Source organism: Bubalus kerabau, chromosome 10, assembly GCF_029407905.1.
Source record: "Bubalus kerabau isolate K-KA32 ecotype Philippines breed swamp buffalo chromosome 10, PCC_UOA_SB_1v2, whole genome shotgun sequence".
Taxonomy (NCBI): domain Eukaryota; kingdom Metazoa; phylum Chordata; class Mammalia; order Artiodactyla; family Bovidae; genus Bubalus; species Bubalus kerabau.
This window is the reverse complement of record NC_073633.1, coordinates 5,285,010-5,305,645: the sequence shown is the minus strand read 5'-3', so window position 1 is coordinate 5,305,645 and position 20,636 is coordinate 5,285,010. Positions and strand designations below refer to the sequence as shown.

The following is a 20,636-nucleotide window of genomic DNA, read 5'->3' as shown; positions in this document are numbered from 1 at the left end:
GCAAAGAAACATACTCAGGTAAAGAAAAGATGAGTCAAGGGTTTTATATCCAGGAGGAATGCCTTTCAATGATAAAGGGCACAGATAAATCATTATTCAAAAGCAAGAAGCTGGTAAAGATGATTCCTGTGAGTCCTCCCTGAGGAACTCTACCAGAAGCAAGCTTCAGGCATTAAACAAACAGAAGGATGTTGACATTAAGACCATCATAAACATTAAACATATAGTTTACTTGTAGAAGACTAAATGAGGACTAAGAGGAGAAAATGTGAAGGATGTAACCAGCATATGGTCAGAAAGTGTGTATATAGTACAATTGCAAAAAACTGTGGGAATGATGAAAGCATAATGCAAAAAACTTTTCAGTAACTGTATTTGTTATGGTAATATGATTATTATTATTTTGAGACGATTATATATAATACAGAATAAAGTAAACCAGTAATTACGGAATATTCTTATCCAATCATCCTCTGTAAACTTAAAAACTAAGATTATTTTTTGTTTATGTATTTTTTGGCTGCACCACAGAGCACACGGGATCTTAGATCCCCAACCACCATGCCCCCTACAGTGGGAGCACAGAGTCTTAACCACTGGACCACCAGGGAAGTCTCTCGAACTAACATTTTGATTGTGAAAGAAAGGAGATACAAATAAAGTACGGAATCCAAGTAGAAGAACCCTGTAGCTTGAATTTAAATTGGGGAGATTAATATGAGCACCTAAGGTATTTTATCTTAAAATTTATAAATACTTACATAGATAAATAGATATATTTATAGATAGATAAATAAATAAATAAATAATTCCCTGGCTATGTTTATAAAAGAAGCCTAAAAACAATGACCAGCCTGGAAGCAGTAAGCACCCTTAGCACCCAGACTGCAGTCTTGAAATACCATTTTCCACAAAGAAAAACCAGGTCTATTTGCAGAATGCTTAATTCCAGGTTTGGGGGGAAAAATGTACTAGATAATCCTGGAATCATTACTAGGCTAGTGTCAAAAGATTCAGGAGCCACGTGAAGAGGTTCTTACTGGCCAAGGAGTAAACTTTGAGTTTCTACAAGGAAAATAATTACAAAGGACTGACCCAAATATGCTTAAACCCCTAAGTTCATATTTTTTTTTAAAATAATTGGGCAGTTTCAGAAGATCATAGGTCATCAATTCATTATCTTGAAAAATGTTAAATAAAAAGAATGAAGCATTGAATCTACTTTTCCTTTATGAACTACACCATTGTTTGAATAAATCATGCTGCTAAGTCACTTCAGTCGTGTCCGACTCTGTGCAACCCCATAGACGGTAGCCCACCAGGCTCCCCTGTCCCTGGGATTCTCCAGGCAAGAACACTGGAGTGGGTTGCCATTTCCTTCTCCAGTGCATGAAAGTGAAAAGTGAAAGTGAAGTCGCTCAGTCATGTCCGACTCTTAGCGACCCCATGGGCTGCAGCCTACCAGGCTCCTCCATCCACGGGATTTTCCAGGCAAGAGTACTGGAGTGGGGAGACATTGCCTTCTCCATGAATAAATCATAGATGATGGGAAATGTCTCTATAAAAATATTCCAATTAATAACTGATAAAGAAATGGCAGAAATAAAATACTATGATTTTGTGAAGTCCTGATGTACCGGTGAACTTTGGCACTGAGTGTCAACATAGCTGCTAACATCTCTAAAGGCAAAACAACCAGATATTGGGTTGGCCAGAAAGTCTGTTTGGGGTTTTCCCTAAGGTGGAAAAACCAGAACGGACTTTTTGGCCAACCTACTACGACATGCTTCCCAGCGGAAAAACAAATGCCTTTACAGTCTCGCCAAAGGGACTGACCATGAATCTGACTGAGTCTCTGGGATGCAGGGCCATTTTGCAGGAAATAGAGGAGAGAGGAACACAGCGAACTGCACCATGGGTGAGCAGTCAGCAACATCTGGACTGTGGGAAAGTCCATAGGTCAGACGCTTTTAACAGATTAAGTGTAAAGCCAATTAAGAGTGGAGGGAAAACCTGTGGACTGAGAGATTCAAAGTAAACATGCGGTTTTCAAATGGGCCAGACAAAACTGGACCGTCTAGGGACATACAAACTCCTGCGACAGACTGTAAAGAATTAGGAAGCACGACTGTAAACGCCACGGTAGCGGTCACCTTGGGAGCAGGGGAAGCGGGGTGGGATGAGGCAGGAGGACGGGCTCCTGGGATGACCAGCAGGTTTTAATTCTTTATCCGGACAGTGGTTATGAGGATGTTCAATCTTTAAGCAATATTTGTATTGTGGGGATTTCTAGATCTGTTTTATCTTAAACAATTAAAAAAACAAACAAACAAAGTGACCCTTTCCAGATCCCTCACCTGTGCCTTGGCCAACTTCTTTTCCAGAAGGTCCCGTTCCCGCTCCGTTTGCTGCAGACGTTTATTAAGCTCCACTATATCTCCCTTGAGTGACGCCAGGGCTGCCAAGTGGAGCTGCAGTGACAAGAGGAAAGGAGCACAAGGTTAGACCCTTCGGCAGAAACTCACTTCTGTCCCTTCATTCCCTGTAATTAGTGTGATCACAAAGAAAAGGTGTCATCTGCAGCCAGACACCTTGGGTGATTTTAATCTCAGGGGACAATGGACAGAAATCAGGAGTCTTACCGCCAAGCTGGGTTATCTGTCACCCTGAATGTACCAGGGAGAACCCTATTAAGTGTGGGCGGTAGGACCTAATTTGGGGTGGTCTAATTAAACAGGGAGCAAAGCTGCTCGTCCTATGGGCTTTCACTGAATTACTCAGCAAGGATGAGATTAAGCGCTGGTGTGGACTGCCTGATTCTCAAGAAGCAAGGCAAAGGCAGGATCAAATTAACTTTTACCTTTGGGAACATATGCAAGTTGAATGGAGCAATTCAATTTTTTCAAATTCAATCACTGATATTGCCATGTATCCAGACAGCCCAAGGGGCTGAGTAGTAAGAAAAAAATGTGAGAGCTCATTGTTTCCAGTGCTCTCCTCCTCAGGTTGACCCATTAACTTTCTGGCCAGCTCCTCCTTACTCACTGACCCCCAGACAGTCTAGAAGACTAGATGATGCTTCTGGCCTCTCAGAGCACAATCAGAGCTCTGAAAAATCATGTTACAGCGAGAGAAGCTGAGAATCCCTTGCTGTACCTTTTTTCCCCAGCCAACCTTCTCAGAATAAGCAGAGTGAGAAAGAACGTTCTTCAGCAGATGAGCGAGTGCACCATGCACTTCCAGGATTTCAACCTGCTCAGCTTTCAGGTTCTGCTCATTGAGCTTGGGATGCATACGTGCTCACCACCCACGTGCCCGCTGTGCTGTGCAGGCGGACAGCTGGGCTCGTCTTTAACATCTGTTCAACCACGCTCCCGAGCAACACCTGCCCACCTTCCCTGCCCCGAGTCGCTACTTCTCTGTCTTCACTGTCGATCCCGGGTGGAGCTCAATCGATGTGACACTTGGGTAAGTGAGGACAATCAGAGCAAACACTTCCTCTTTATAGGAATTTTGTAGCTTCTGCCAGGAGGCTCCAGAGTACGGAGTGAGTAGATAAATGTGACCTTACAAGATGGACACTGCAGCGGTATACAACTCCACTTCAAAGATCTTAATTTCAGGTTTAGAAAGAGGCTTTTTTTCTGCAGCCTGTCTCTCTACACTATGTGGTGGCTTGGGAGGCTTGGGGGAGAGTGCATAGCTGAGAAGGAGATGTAGGGCAGAGCTAGGGTTTCATAGCAGTTGTTTGTGAGACGACCACAACAGTGAGTGCACCTTCACTTAATTGCGTGGGGGCTGCAAACCAACAGATCAATAACAGAGTTGAAATCAAGAATCCTTGAAATTTAAAAAAGGAAATGTCAGGCCATCTGGCGCTTATTTGTCTTCTCATGCAGGGCTAAGGCTGCTCAGAAAAGGTCACTTTAGGTTTCAGATACAGGGTCTGTGTGATGAATTCTCAGCATATATACCACAGTGTTCCCATTGTACAATTTTTGGGAGGCAGCTTGGCTCCCAGTGTGGAGAGAGGGATGCAAATTCACTCCCTTGCATAGCTGGGTTCCCCCTTCTGCCTTTGAACTGTCAATCTGAGAATGTTCCTTCTGCGACAGACACTGTAGTCTGTTACGCAATTATGTCCTGTCTTGGGGAGAAGACTCACCTCCTCACCTTTGACAAGAAGGATGAAATACATGAAGAGCTCATGTGTTCTTTAAGAAATAAGGGAGTGGAAACAAGAATCCCAACTATGTGAGCCTAGACAGACCTCCTCTCTTGTCTATCTCCCCTTACTTCTGGGCCAAAGGGCTGCACACAGGAATTGTGGGGGAGATTCTGGGAGGGGAGGGAAGCTGACAGAGGAGACTATATAGGCCTCAGAGAACTTATGAACTGGGCCCAGATGGGGAGACCAACAGAGATGTTACCTCCACCACAGTACAGGGGCAGAGGAGGTTCAGTGGGACGTGGCTGAGGAGGAGAGTCACGGCCTTAGAGACGATAACACCAGCTCTCCAAATGGCCAGAGGATCCATCAGATGTGCTTGTGGGGAGAGTCTCTTCGCTTCCTTGGTTGGAAAATGCCTATCCATGAAATGAGACTAGATCAGTGGTTCCTAACTTGGAGATTCCTTAAGAACCTCATGAATGGGATAGTCCTTTCTTCTAGAGAGGAGTATAAACTTGGTGTTTATGCAGTGTTCCCCTCATTAACATGATGAGGCACTCTGAAGTCTATTGATGAACTCCAAACTAAGAACCATCTGGACTAGATGCTAGATCTGTGATCCCACCTGTTCTGCACACAGTGTCATGTGTCACGGCCACAGACATCTGGGTGGGGCAGGTCGTTGGCACAAGACATCTCCCACATCTGTAGGTGAGGATCTGAAACCCAGAGACTGACTTGCTGACCTCAAGTCTCATGGAGAGCTTAGCAGAGAACTGAGGCCATGGGGACCCTTTCCTCACTTGGCAGTGTTGTACGTGACAGTAATGTTCAGTTTCATTTGAATTAATACTTTACTTAAAATATTTCTTCTCAGTGTTACGTGGCAGCCTGAATGGGAGGGGAGTTTTCATGGGGAATAGACAGCTGTCTATGTATGGCTGAGTCCCTCTGCTGTTCACCTTAAACTATCACTGCTGCTGCTGCTGCTGCTAAGTCGCTTCAGTCGTGTCCGACTCTGTGCGACCCCATGGACGGCCGCCCACCAGGTTCCTCTGTCCACAGGATTCTCCAGGCAAGAACACTGGAGTGGGTTGCCATTTCCTTCTCTGAAACTATCACACTATTGTTAATTGGCTATGCCCCAATACAAAATAATAACACTATTAAAAAGAAATACTTTGAGAAAAAAAACAGATGAATATATAACAGAAAAATAAACTAGAAAGATGGCATTCTAACTCTTTGGTGGAGGCCTCTTGGTGGTTTCAAACTTTTTGGGGATAGTTTTTAATCCATTTTTGTTTTTCTTTTTTAGGAGAAAGAGGCTTCTGTGTTAAAGAAACAAGAGCTGTGATCGCGTCTTCTGCAGGTGAAGGCTGCAGCAGAAAAAGCATCGGCGTTTTCTCTTTTCCTTCCCTGCTGCCTTTTCTCTCACCAGCAATTCTGATAGAAGGCAAAACTTAAACCAGGTAGAATAGACACACGTTGCTTACTGTCACTGACATGTGTTTAGCAGAAGCTAACTACAAAGGCTGGGAGCTGCAGTGGGGAAAAGTTTGCCTACAAGTTGCAAGATGAGTTGCTAAGGATCAGGCTGACCGACCCCTCTCTCACCCCCATGACTGCGTATGGGCGAAGTTCCATTCCCGGTGTCAGAGAGCAAGAAAATATATGATGTTTGGAGTCTGTGCTAGTCTCTTCCCCAACATACCTTTCTCTTAATGTTCAGGAACAAGATCCTGCTTTTTGATTGGTCACACTCCTGATCAGTTAAAATATCCCAGTTCTCAGGCTCCTTTGCAGTTGGAGCTAGGTGTAGCCATGGGACACAGTGCTAGCTAAGGAGACAGAAGCCGAGGTATATGGGAGTTCTTGGAAAATCTTTTTGAGGAAGGTCATGTTTTTCTCTTCCTCCAGCTTTGCTGCTTGGTATATTAACATGATGGATGGAGCTCTGGCAGCCATCTTGTTTCAGAAAGAGGAGGTCTATACTCTGGGCAGTGGAAGGTGCCTAAACAACTGTGTAGACCCTACCAGCTCTGAATTGGCGAACTCCAGACTTCATAACACAATAGCAAGAACAGAACTTCTGCTGTATAGACCACTATTATGTGGAGATATCCTTGCAAATGAAGTGGATTAATTTACAAAGAACCAGATAAACTTGGGTTCACATCTCATTTGTTACTTGTTGAATTGTCTTTGAATAGCTGATTTCATCAGTTCGTGATGGTGCTGTCAAACAGGCAAAGAAGATGCCATCCATAAAATGACCAGCACGGCATATGAAGCCAAGTGACCAGCAGTGTCTGGAACCAAGTAAGCACTCAACGAACATGCACTTCCTCTTTCCCTGACACCTTCTAAGTCACCAAGTTTCAAGTCAACAATCTTCTCAGACTATGCTTCACTCTAGGTAGTGAGAGGTACATTCAGACGAGGAAGTAACACAGTCCTGTCTTGGAGGCTCACTTCCCGGTGGTTAACAGCACAGGAACGAGAGGCCGCAGCGGGTTTGTGGATTCTGCTGAAATCCTAAGGCTTTAAGAGCTGACTCTCAAGCGTCTTAATTCTCTGTGAAATTTTAACCTAAGGCCTTTCAGCAGTATTGCAATGGGATCAAGACACTTCCTTATACAATTTTGGGTCTAGCACGTGAAGGATATAAATCCACACATACTTCATATTTCTGGAGATAAAAGATTCTGATTCCCTAAGCTGTTTTGAGGCCAGCTTCACATTCATTTTACAGAGTGTATCCAAATGAAAGTAAACCACCTGGAAATCTGGCTTCAAGACAACTGTCAAAATGGTTGTTATTTTTGGATGAAATATTACTTGACTAATACTTCACAGTTCAGCTGGCGGTAAAGACAAGCTTGTGTAGCCTCTGACAGATAAGGTGTCCAGCTGCCGGGGGCTGAGCGGGGAGCGTGCAGCGCCTTGGTGACAGCCTCTCCTAGTGCTGCTCCTGGGCTCTGTGGATAGATGTGCTTCCTGTTAGCCATTAGCCAAGAGACAAAGGGCTTCCCACTTCTTAAGACGCCCTTTTAAGCCAGCAACACAATGACTCTAATGAGCCCCCAGGAGCCTCGCTGTGTATTTATGGTTATACGGTGCTTCTTCATCTTGCTACTACTGACAATAAAAACAATGGAACACATGCTGGCTCTTTCCTGACCACTTGGTACCCTGCTATGCATTACCCCACCAGGTCTCCATCACATCCCACCTCTGGCCTACAAGGAGGCTATGATTCCCCATGTGCTAGGAACAAGTATTTTTCCCAAGGACCACAGTGGGTGAAAGGGTCCCAGAATGGGGATCGAGGCTGTCAAACTCCAGGTGAACATTTTATCCATCTTTCTGGGACTTGGGTCTGCTCTTTTACGACACTGCCATCAAAGGGACCAAAGGCTTCCACAGTTTCACCTGAAACAGAGGAATGAGTTCATCCCCCAGTTTCCATCCAAAGACCTCAGAGCACTGACGGTGAGATGGCTGGGCTGGCCTTCCCCCACTGCGTGGGCAGTCCGCTCACTCAGAGAAAACTGTGCTTGTTCCTTCTCTCTCCCGTTCTTGGTCTGCCGACGTGACACGCTCCTGTAAGCCATTCACTGCCGGGGAATCAATTTCCTTCCCACCAGTGATGATGGGAACATCCACCCTGGCCAGATGCTCTCAGCTACAAGGCATTTACAATTTTTGTTCATGTGCGACTGAAGACAGTGGGTAGTGCCAACCTCTTTGACTTAGTGAACTGTTCTTTTCCTTAAAGGGGAAGAAGTAAGGGCAACTGACCTTTATTGAACACACATTCCTTTTTAAAAGAAACAGACTTAAAAGAAATTTATTTAAAACTAACAATAGTTAACCCACTATATGCTGAACACGTATTTTTTTTTTTTTTTGCTTTTGTGTAATAAAGTTTTATTAAAGTATAAAGGAGATAGAGAAAGCTTCTGACATAGGCATCAGAAGGGGGCAGAAAGAGTACCTGCTTGCTAGTGTTAGGAATGGAGTTATATACTCTCCAATGAATCCAAAGAATGTCTGGAGGTTATAAAGACCTCACCAGACCTACTCCCATAATTTACATTTTAAGATAACAGAATTAGCCAGAAGGTTTAATCCAGAGACTGTCCTCAGGCAGGACACATTATTGTTATATAATCCTTGTAAAGACCAGATCTACTCCCATAATTTACATTTTAAGATACCAGAATTAGCCAGAAGGTTTAATCCAGACACTGTCCTCAGGCAGGATATATTATTGTTATATAATCCTAAGGAATGTAGAGGAAAAAAAAGGTTTGTCCTTTCTTCCTCCTTGGGGACCCCTAGACTTCTTATCAACCTGCCTAGGAGATGACTCTCTCATTCCGCCCTTTTCTTTTAGGAGAATTATGTTGCCAAGGGAAAGGGCATCGTTTTCATTCCATAACTACTTCCTGCTGCTTATGGGTGTGGTCCCTAAATTGTTGAGGCAACATATTCTCCTAACCCTCATATTGAGGATCTCTGATCCAGGGGCCCCAAGTAATAGCTGGAGGAGGCTGTGGCACTCGTAGGAGCTTGGACAACCATTTGTAACTTAAAAGCTTTTAGACAGTTAGAAAATCCCATTATACAGTTACAGACATAAGGCAAAATAGTCATTAAACCAAGTTAAAATCAAAATGAAAAGTCACATTATGTCCATAGTTACATCAGTCCATCTTAAGGTTGTTAGATGTCATCAGTTTAAGAAGAGGCATCACATGCGATTGTTGTTGAAGGTATTCGCAGACTTGGAGAAAGTCTTTTCCTTGAAGTGGAGATGTCCACCAAGGAAAGCCTTCCACTGACGAAGAGGGGAACACCCCACAGACCCAGCAGTTAGACTGATTGTGGAATTCAGTGTAGGAGTGAGCCCAGGACAGGAGGGCATTGTCTTGAGGATCAAACGGCAGACTCAGTATTTTTGGAGTCAGCAGAAGTAGGCTCACATAGATTATCAGGCCCATCTTTTGGCTCGTCCAGACAGTCCCATTACAGAAGCGGATCAGGAAGAAAGTGGGCCAGGGGCTTCAGTAAGCACGGAGTAAGTTGCCCCAGTATCTAAATCAATGGATTGGCCCCCCACAGTAATTGATACCCGGGGTTCCTCAGGTGAAATTAGGACAGGAGCTTGTGTGGGGACTCCCAGCCACCTTCAGTCCTGATTGTCTTGAGAGTCCAACCCCTGAAATCTACGCCTCTGGGGGCAGTCTCTCTTCCAGTGTGGTTCTTTGCAGACCGGACATGAAGCTGGGGGTGGCTTAGATGCCTGAGGGAAATTCTGCTTGAGATGCCCCTCCTTTCCACAGTATTAACAAGCCCATCCCTTTTCACCTGGGTCCCTGTGGGCATTTTTCTCAGGCTATTTAAGAACGGTTCTCATAGCCATTTCGAGGGCTTCCGCCTGTTCCTTTGTCTTTTTCTGCCTTTCTTTCTTTTCCTCATATTCCCTACCATAATAGACTGTCTAAGCCAGTTGCAACAGAGTATCTAAAGACTGATTTGGTCCATACACCGTTTTAATAGCTTACGGCGGATATCTGGAGCTGGCTGAGTGAGAAATCTATCCTTTAAGATCATTTTTCCCTCTTCACTTTTGGGATCTCAGTGAATCTGCGAAGGGCTTCTCTCAGTCTATCTAGGAATTTACCAGGAGCTTCCTTCTCCTTCTGTTCTATGTTTGCCAATTTGCCACAGTTTAAAGGCTTAGCACGTGCCTGCCTGAGTCCTTCAAGAATACATCTGACATGGAAGTAACCTAGATGTTCATCAGCAGACGAATGGACAAGAAGGCTGTGGTACATATACACAATGGAGTATTACTCAGCCATTAAAAAGAATATATTTGAATCAGTTCTAATGAGGTGGATGAAACTGGAGCCGATTATACAGAGTGAAGTAAGCCAGAAAGAAAAACACCAATAAAGTATAACAATGCATATATATGGAATTTAGAAAGATGGTAATGATAACCCTGTATGTGAGACAGCAAAAGAGACACTGATGTATAGAACAGTCTTTTGGACTCTGTGGGAGAGGGAGAGGGTTGGATGATTTGGGAGAATGGCATTGAAACAGGTATAATATCATATATGAAATGAACTGCCAGTTCAGGTTCGATGTAGGATACAGGATGCTCGTGGCTGGTGCACTGGGATGACCCAGAGGGACAGTATGGGAAGGGAGGTAGGAGGGGAGTTCAGGACTGGGGAGGGGGGGGCCCATCTGACAAAACAACTCTGATCCCATCTTCCTTTAGCTGTGTTGTAGTCCCAGTCTGGTTTTGTAGCCGGGACCGCCTGATTTCCAGTGGGGAGGGCGGTTATCGCATCCTCCCTCTTCCTTACTGATTTATTACCAAACCATTCATCTCCATAAGCAACCGCTTTTCCCAAAACTTGAGTTTTTGAGTTGGGAGTCAACGTTTGTCCCAAGATATACATCACATCCTTCCAAGTAAGGTCATAAAGCACAGTAACACCTTTAAAAGCTCTAGTATATTTTTCTGGGTCTTCTAAATAGTCTCCCAGATCCTCCTTGATTCTTTGTATTTCTTAATAAGAAAAAGGTTTAATAACTCTCATAGACTGATTATTTCTCCCAGTGGGTGCTTCATGAAGAGGCAACAGCTGTGTGGCTGTTCCTCAGTCTCTCTGGCTGCTCTGCACATATGATCCTAGGGATAGATTGGAGAAACCTGCTTTGTCTCCTGTCCTCCATCTCATCTAGCAAAGTAGGAGGACAGGAGGGAGCTGAAGGAGTCACACCCAAATCTATACCCTTAGGACATGTCTGGCATATTTTGCAGAGAAAAAAAGGGCAACACATATGCTACTTCTACCCATTTCCCTTGTTTTCTACAGAACCGGTCTAATTGTAAAACAGGATTATACTTAAGAGACCCTCCAACCGGCCACTGTTCGCCATCCTCCAATGGATACCCTGGCCATGCAGTATCACATAGGAAGACCAGGTGTGTCTTCTTTAAACCCTGGGGATCAAATCTATCCCAGGGTTTCAGGATACAGTTCAAAGGAGTGAGGCTGGAATTGTTAGCTCCCATCTGTAAGAGAGAAAAAAGCGACAAGCGCCATCTTTCTACCGGAGGCATCCCTCCCTGCTCTAGATGGGGGTGTAGACAGACTTTACACCAAAGCTTTCCTTCCCTGGTCAGACTTAGTCTGTCCCTTATCAATGCAGGCAACCTACTCATCCCTCCCAGTTCTACCAACGAGACGGGGTGGAAATGCACCAGGAGTAGACCTGATGGCATCCCTGACTGCTATCCAGCTCCTCACCATTAAAACCTTGCTTGCCTCTGATGCCACCCAGGGTGCAATCAGAGTAACCTGGAATGCCTCCCAGGCTAAGCCACTGGGGGAAACATTTGTCACCTGAGTGCCTGTGCATGACCCTGAGTATATTCCTGACCACAATAAGACCGATACGAACATAAAACTGAGATGTTTCTTCCAAACGTCACCACACCAGTATAAGAGCCTCCTCTGGTCCACTAAGAGCCAGTGTTACCAAAGGGAAAAAAAAAAACCCATTGTAGTTCCAGTCTGAGTAACCTTTAACCTCAGAGATGCTCTTGTAGCTAAAGCTCCATCTAACTTCCGAACTTTCGATTCCTAGCGAGGCTAGGTGCTTCCTGACTACCAATCCAAGTTTGGGACCTAAGTCACAGGACACAGTAACAGCATAGATCACAAGTCCCTTGAAAGTCTATGATCTGATAGATTAGGTTAGTACTTCTAATTTCCAAGGAGTTATGAAATGGTCAAAGAGACTGAAAAGTTTGACTGAGAAAGGAGAGTTTGGTCCACACGCTTTGCCCATTTCTGCTTGGGCCAAAGGAGACACTGAGTGTCTCTTGGCATTGGCAGGTCGGTATAAACCCCTGACAGGTTTCTGCCATAAGCCATTTGAGGTCACTGTGGAACCGCAGAGCAGGGTTCCTCACTTGCTTCATGCAGGGCATTTCATTCATTCACGCAAGCACACCATAGAGTTAGTAAAGTACAGCAGAAAACATGTTCGCTAAGAGAAGAAAGAACTAGAGCTCTAAGCATCTTTACCTTGTCCTCAAGAATCCAGGAAGAGCCCCCAAGATGAAAGGTTGTTGCTGAACCAAACAAAGATGCTAGGATTCTTGGCCTCCGGAGGAGAAGAATTCAATCCGGGGCCAGAGACAAGACTTGATCGCTCAGAGCTTTTGTGTAATAAAGTTTTATTAAAGTATAAAGGAGATAGAGAAAGCTTCTGACATAGGCATCAGAAGGGGGCAGAAAGAGTACCCCTGAACACATATTTTTGACAGGTTCTACACTAAGTCACTAATTGATTTCTGCATTTTACCTAATTTAATCAGCTGCAGGGTCCTGCAAAAAAAACAAAAACAAAAACAAAAAGGCACTGTCACAACCCCAATGCCAAGCTCTGGGAATATTTTAAGAATCCCAGGCAATGTGATAGTAGTAAGTCATAACATTAATAGTTATCATTTGCTGAATGTTTATTGGGTACCAGGCACTTGGGCTAAGCACAATTCATGTGGTATCTCATTTAACCCTCACTGCATTTAGGTATTACCACCTCCTTCTGACAAATGAGGAACCAAGGCACACAGCAGACATAGGAAATCAGCCCAAGGGCAAGAAACTGAGAAACAGTAGGAGAGACAATAACAGAGACACTCACGCTCTGTCTCTGCTGTGTGCCTTGCTGGCACTTCCAACTCAACATGCCACTGCTCTCCTGGTTTGCAGGATACACATGTGTGTACGTGTGTGGGTGGGAGGGCAGGTGTGCACATTGGCAGGGTGGGGTCATGCGGAGAATCAGGGTAGGCAGAGTGGCAGGGCAAGCCCTGTAGCAACAGTGATGAAGCTTGGCGCTGGCTGTCAGCTCAACTCAGTGTGAATTTGGGGTCTCTAACTTCAGGTGCTTTTTCATCCTTTGGTCAGTATCAGAGGGTCCTGCCCTGAGATCTGTGCCTGGGGCTTTGCACACTTTATTTGCCCAATGGTCCCAGAATGGATTTGCTGAAGCAACTGCCCAAGGAAGCTTCATTATATACAGAACCAATCAGTAACAATCTCTTCCCCAGAAGTTGAAAGAGCGTTCAGAATCACACACAACCTTATGGCTGGCAAGGGAATTCAAGAATGTCTAGTTCAATTCCTTCATTGTAAAGACATTAAAACAGAGTTAGAGAAACAAGTTTCACCAAATTGAGATTTCCTCATTCCCTCTCTGGAGGCTTCCTGCTCTCTCATACGGCAATCCAGGAGCTCTTGGGTAAACGTCTATGTCTACATCCCAGCCCTGTCCTTGAAAATAGCAGGAGACATCTGTACATGAGAAAGCAGCCTCATTCAGCCTCCTCTGCCAGACTCCCCCTACCCCGCACATTCTAATTCAGATATAGAAAGAACAAAATCCCTCGCAAAAGGGGAGCATTCCCTGACAGATGGACACAATTGGGCCTGTTCAGTGGCTTCCAGGACTGGAGGATTCCTATTTACTGCCAGAATTCCAGCTAGGGGCACCTGCTGTGTAATATTTCAAGAAAGAATGCTCATAGCCTTGAAGCTTAAAACTCATTAAACACCATCTACAAGATTTCACTGCTGTGTGCTCATCACTTTTTTTGCTGTCCTAGACCAACTCAGAGAGCACCAGCTTTTTGTTTTTCATTTTACCTGATTTCATTGGTCAGTGATCTCTGAGTTGCTTTATAAATCTACACTGAAATTCAATGGTCGAAAACAGCACTCTGTCCCCTTCAACATGGTAGTACTAAAATACCATCTGATAGAAAAACTGATCACCTTCAAGAGTACCTGATGTAGGTGACGATGCCAAATCGCAAAGCAGGAACCAAATACTAACTGTGAACAGCCACATCATCATTCCTGGGATCCTCCTAAGGCAATTCTTCCCTTGCTTCAAATCAACAGCTGGGGGAGAAGGCTGTCAAAGAGAGGAGGTATCCAAGACTGACCCTCTCAACTTTGAAGATAATCCTCAATCCCACTCCATCTGCAAAAATATGCTCCTCTAAAAATAAGTCACATTGAATTTGCAGATTGCCTTGGGTAGTATACTCATTTTACCAGTATTAATTCTTCCAATTCATGAACACAATGTATTTCTCCATCTGCTTAGTCTTCAATTTTCTTTCATCAGTGTCTTACAGTTTTCTGAATACAGGTCTTTTACCTCCTTAGGTACGTTTATTCCCAGGTATTTTATTTTTTTTTTTTGATGTGATGGTAAATGGGATTATTTCTTTAATTTCTCTTGCTTATAGTTTGTTGTTAGTACATAGAAAAACAGATTTTTGAATATTAATTTTGTATCCTGCAACTTCACTGAATTCATTGATGAGCTGAAGTGGTTTTCCTGTGGCATCTTTAGCAGTCGTGTCTGACTCTTTGCCACCCCATGGACTGTAGCCTACCAGGCTCCTCTGTCCATGGGATTTTCCAGGCAATAGTACTAGAGTGGGTTGCCATTTCCTTCTCCAGAATGTATAGTATCATGTTATCTACAGTGACAGTTTTACTTTTTCCCTTCCAGTGTGGATTTCTTTTCTTTCTTCTTCTCTGATTGCTATTGTTAGGATGTCCAAAACTATGTTGAATAAAAGTCAAGGGTGGGTATCCTTGACTTGTACCTGATCTTACAGAAAATGCTTTCAGTTTATCACCATTGAGTAGGATGTTAGCTGTGGGTTTGTCATATATGGCCTTCATTATGCTGAGTTACACTCCCTCTAATCCCACTTTCTGGAGTTTTTATCATAAATGATATTGAATTTTGTCCAAGACTTTTTCTGCATCTATTGAAACCATCATATGGTTTTTATTCTTCAATTTGTTATTGTGATGTATCACATTGATTGATTTGCAGATAATTAAGAAATCCTTTCATACCAACTAGAGAAAACATTTTTAAAATTTGTATGGAAACACAGAGGACCCTGAATAGCCAAAACAATCTTGAGAAAGATGAAGAGAACTAAAGGAATCATGCTCCTTAACGTCAGGCTACACTACAGTGCTACGGTCATCAAAACAGTGTAGTACGGGCACAAAAAGACACACAGACCAATGGAGCAGAAGAGAGAGCCCAGAAATAAATGCACACACTTATGATCAATTAATCTATGACAAGGAGGCAAGAATATACAATGGAGAAAAGACAGCCCCTTCAACAAGCAGTGCTAGGAAAACTGAGCGGCTACATGTAAAAGAATGAAACTAGAAATTTCTTTAACACTATATACAACAACAAAGTCAAAATGGATTAAAGACCTAAATGTATGACGAAACCAGTAAAACTCCTAGAGTAAAACATAAGCAGAACACTCTTTGACATACATTTTAGCAATACATTTGTTTTATCCCTTTCCTAAAACAAAGGAAATAAAAGCAAAAATAAACAAGTGGGACCAAATTAAACTTAAAAACTTTTTCACAGTAAAGGAAACGATTGACAAAACAAAAAGACAACCTATGGAACAGGAGAAAACATTTGCAAATGATATGCCCAATAAAGGGTTAATATTCAACATATATAAATGGCTCATACAACTCAACATCAAAAAAACAAACAACCAAATTAAAAAATGGGCAGAAGAATTGAACAGACATTTTTCCAAAGAACAACGCAGATGGCCAACAGGCACATGAAAAGATATCCAACATCACTAAGCATCAGGGAAATGCAAATCCAAATCCCAATGAGATATCATCTCATGCCTTTCAGAAAGGCTATCATCAAAAAGAACACTAATGTTGGCAAGGACATGGAGAAAAGGGAACCCTCGTACACTGTGGGTGGTAATGTAAATTAGTGCAGCCATTGTGGAAAATAATACGCAAGTTTCTCAAAAAACTAAGAATAGGACTACCAAAGGACATAGCACTTCCATTCCTGGGCATACATCTGGAAAAAAAAAAACAAAAAACTAGTTCAAAAAGATATATGTAATTCAATGTTTATAGTAGTATTATTTACAATTGCCAAGATTTGGAAGCAATCTAACTGTCCATAAACAGATGAATGGATATTTTTCTTATATATATATATATATATAAAAATATAAGATATATTTCTTATATACACACACACACATATATACACAATGGAATACTACTTAGTCATGAAAAAGAACAAAGTTTTGCCACTTGCCAACAAGTGGATGGACTTGGAGGGGATTATGCTAAATCAAATAAGTCAGACAGAGAAAGACAAATATATACAACATACACAGAATCTAAAAAATAAAACAAACTAGTGAACAGAACAAAAAGAAGCTGACTCATAGACTCACAAATATGGAGAACATCTGTGATTACCACTGGGGAGAGTAAAAGGGGTACGGGCAATATAGCAGTAGAGGATTAAGAGGTACAAACTATTAGGTATAACATAGACTATAAGGATATATTGTATAATACAGGGAATAAAGCCAATATTTTATAATAACTATAAATGGAGAACAACCTTTAAAAACTGTGAATCACTACACTGTATACCTTATATAACATTATGTATCAACTATACTTCAATACTATGTGGGTGCTCAATAAAAAGAAAATCACAATTTTTATTGGAAATAACAGCTATTATGTGGAAGTGTTCTATTGCTATTGCTATATTTAAACCATGTGACATGCACTTTCTCAGTTATTCTTCATATAGCCTTTGGAATAAGTACTGTTGTTAACCCCAATTTAAGAAGTTAGTAATTGAGGTTTAGAAGTTCAGTAACTTGTCAAACGAGTAAGTGGCAGAGCTAGAATGAAAACCAGGCCTGTCTAACCCCAGACTCCATTCACAATCACCATGCCGCGTGCTCTGTGACAGAATATCCTAGCACTTGTGAGATCCTTTCAGATCCTTGCATGAAACTGCTGAGAAGATAGAGTCTCAGAAAGGTCTTTTTATCAGAGGGGAGAAAGCAGATCTGCAAAATTAGAATGATGGAAAGGTATAAAAATTTTCTTTAAAATGTCCAACATTTTGAGAAACAAAAGACCATTCAGCTGATATCAGACCCAGGAAAGAATCAGACAAAAGTTAATCTCCAGCCATTTCCATGCTATGAGGGAAAATTAAAGAGGGAAATATTGTAGTGTAGGAGAAAAAAGCTCTTAATTATGCTAACTAAGTAGTATGTGGGACGAAAAGTTACTTTAACTAAAAGATCTTAAAAAATCTAAACAGAAAAATTTACATATATATATGTATATATTTTAAAATTTATTATACAGCAGCTGCTAGTAAAAATAAGTCACAGTATTTTCCACTAATAAATTCTTACTTTTTTGTGGTGTTACTTTATTTTCAAGGGAAACCAAAATTACATGTAATACAAATTTGGAAAGAAGTACAAACAAAATAAAGACACTCCAATAAACTGACAGCACCCACTTAAATTTCAAGGTGGGCTGCATTCTAATGACGCATTGTGAAGGAGATTGAAATGTAACAATTAAATTCTGCTAATCAGAGGACATGAATATTTCAGTATGTTCTAAATACTGATGTGATCCCTGCAGAAGCTCCCACAGAGAATTATATGAACATGAGTAAAGGACTTCCCTGACAAGGTCTGCATTGTTCATAAATTTTTATATTGATCCAATTTAGTAGAATTCCCCATTCTAAAGAAACCAAGTACCCTTAAATGGTGAAACATTCGATAAACTCAGCATATCAGGAAAAACCAAGGTATTTTTACAGCAATAGTTGAACGCTTTGGAAATACCCTATTTTTTTTAACTGGACAGAGGACAATGTTTTTCCTTTGGGAAAACAACTGAAGATTTAGAGACGTGTGTGTGTGTGTGCACGCGCGTGTGTATACAGACACACACTTATATACACATACATATATTAACACACATATATACATATGGACTTTCTATGTACACAAAACCTAAGGCACACGCTCCCAGTCTTTTCATTCTAGTACAGAAGACAGCCAAGATGTCAACTATTGAGCTAGTTCAGTACAATCATCTTCAAATGTGTTCCCAAAATTTGAGAGATATTTCCACATGCACTATTTCTTTTAAAGAAAATTCCTTTAAAACCCTTGATGTCATAACAAGCTCCCATTTCAAAGAAAGCTCAGCGGGGCCCTGGCTTCGCCTTCCTCACCACCGGCTGCTAACTGTTGGGCCGTCTCACCACAAACTGCTGCATCGAATCCAAAGCACCAGGAAAAGGGAGACGACACATTTCCGATCAGCTCAGTGTTCTCCCCCACCACGGGCCCTGCTGACTGCTTCAGGGAGCAGTATGTTTAGATAGAAGAGAAGGTCCGAACCTTCCCTCCCTTCCAGATCACCTAACCCAGTCAATACCAGTCCCAACTAGGACTTGTTCCCTGAAAAGGAAGAAAGTGAGAGAGGGAGAAAATGGTGGGAAAATCAGTGGTTAAGGACAGAGGCCTTACAACAAAACAGGAAGTCCAGACCTGAGTACTAGTTCAAGCTTGTTAAGTTGTTAACATTTTCCAAGACTTCGTTTACTCGTAAAATGGCAATGATATCCAACCACACAAGCGTTGTAAAGATTCAATGAATGTTACTACAGGCAACTCACCTAACACAATGGTGCCTGACAGAAGGTTAGCCATAATACCTATTGTCCTTTTGATTATCATCGTGATCATGGCATGCTTTGTGCTTGCTAAAAAGTATCAGGGCAACTTTGGGCCTTGAAAGCATGATGAGTTGCTCTCCTCTCTGTTTACACAAACACTGGTTAAGCAGTCAGAATGGCTCAGCATCACCTTGAGACCCAGGTCACAGTAGTCAGAGTAGCCTACAATTTGCCTGCCTTCCAAAATGTGCGACTGGATCAGCTGCTCCCTGCACCCTGGCGGGGCCTGCAGGTAAGCGGGCAAACATGCTTACCCTCAACAGTCTAGAAAGTGGAGGCGCCTCACGCCCGGTCTTTACCCCTGACCTCCTGTCTCCTTGTAGCACAAGGTAAGAGAGGGTCAAGACCCAAGTGGGACATAGACAGTGACCCCAGATGAACCTCCACAAAAACGTATCTGAAGACAGAGGAGCTTACTGTAAGCAAGGATATGCACAAAGATCTGTTCATGATGGGAACAAAAATGGAAAAATAGTAGTTGCGTAAATTGTATGATATGCCTGATACATTGAATTCTTAACAAAATAGAGAAACACATGATTAGCGTGGTAATCTTAATTTCCCATATGGATGCTGAGTCAATTCATTTCACTTATTTTCCACTTATCCCCACCAACCACCCAGAGCCGGTTTCCCTTCTCCTCTACTGCTCCTCTAGCCTTTCACTCCTCTTTATTTTTTTACAATACTTACTATTACCTGACAATATATCATATGAGTTTTTTATTAATTCATTCCCCCATGAGGCTATGAGTTCCAAGAAGGCAGGCATGTCACGGAACTTGGGCAATAGTCAGTGGAGAAGATGAGCTGTGCCTGGCCCATGGAGAACTTCACACAGATTTGTTGAATGGATACATTTAGAAAATTAGAAAATATGGATAAAAAACCTCACATTATCTTTACCCCTACCACCTACAGATATGTCAGGTATTTTTCTGTGTGTAAATAGAAATAGCTTATAAACACAACTGAGGTGAAACAATATTGAACACAGTACTCTCTTCTATACTTCAAACTCTCCAAATAATTCACTAAGTGGAAGGAACCGCAAGGCGGGCGGCACCATCTTTGAGCCTCCAGCACACAGCTGACCTATCCTAGTCACCTTTCCTGGCCCACATTCACCACGGGTATCCAGGGTCAAATGGTTTCGATCACATGATCTGAGTCTGAGGCGCCACGACTGCGGACTTGGATGGCGCCCAGCACCAGATGGTTTATAGCCGTGCTGCACAAACTGGAAAACACCGCCGGCAGCAGAGGGGAGCGGCGGTGAGATCCCTGCACGCGCTGTCAGTGCCCAGCACGGGGGCGGGGCAAGCAGGGAAGTGCAGGAGAAGGGCAGGGAGAACTCTGGGGCCACATACACCCGGAGAGACCCCGCTCCTGCAAGTGAGCCATTAACCCACCCAAGCGTGTGCCCCCCACCCTCTGTCAGCGCCTGCCCAGCCAGCACCTGAGGAGTGTTTCACAAGCCCTCGTCAAATCAGGAGGATGTCGGAGCTGCAGATGAAAGATGTAATGCCAGCAAGTGCACCCAGGACAAGAACAAAGCGCTGTGGTTTCTGAGTCCAGCCTGACGGGATTCCTGCGCCTTTCCTGTAAGGGGCTCCGAGTCCCTCAGAGGCACCCCGCCTTCACAACGCGAATTCAAAAGGTGCCTCACAGCTCAGCACTATTTCAACAAACAAAGCCTCCCTTTCTTCTCCCTACCTACAAAGAATATGTTTTT

The 20,636-nt window shown here is 42.9% G+C and overlaps 1 protein-coding gene across 4 annotated transcripts in view; it reads right to left on the bottom strand.

The window, feature by feature from the left end:
* The window catches only part of MCC (MCC regulator of WNT signaling pathway), a 303,878-nt gene that overhangs the window by 123,056 nt on the left and 160,186 nt on the right, over positions 1 to 20,636 (bottom strand). For all 4 annotated transcript variants that reach the window (XR_008698690.1, XM_055536480.1, XM_055536482.1 and 1 more), the window contains one exon: positions 2,358 to 2,471. Coding sequence is in view for 3 of the 4 variants with exons in the window: in XM_055536480.1 (XP_055392455.1) it covers positions 2,358 to 2,471 (114 nt within the window). In the remaining variant the exon portion in view is untranslated. The remainder of the gene's footprint in view (positions 1 to 2,357; positions 2,472 to 20,636) is intronic.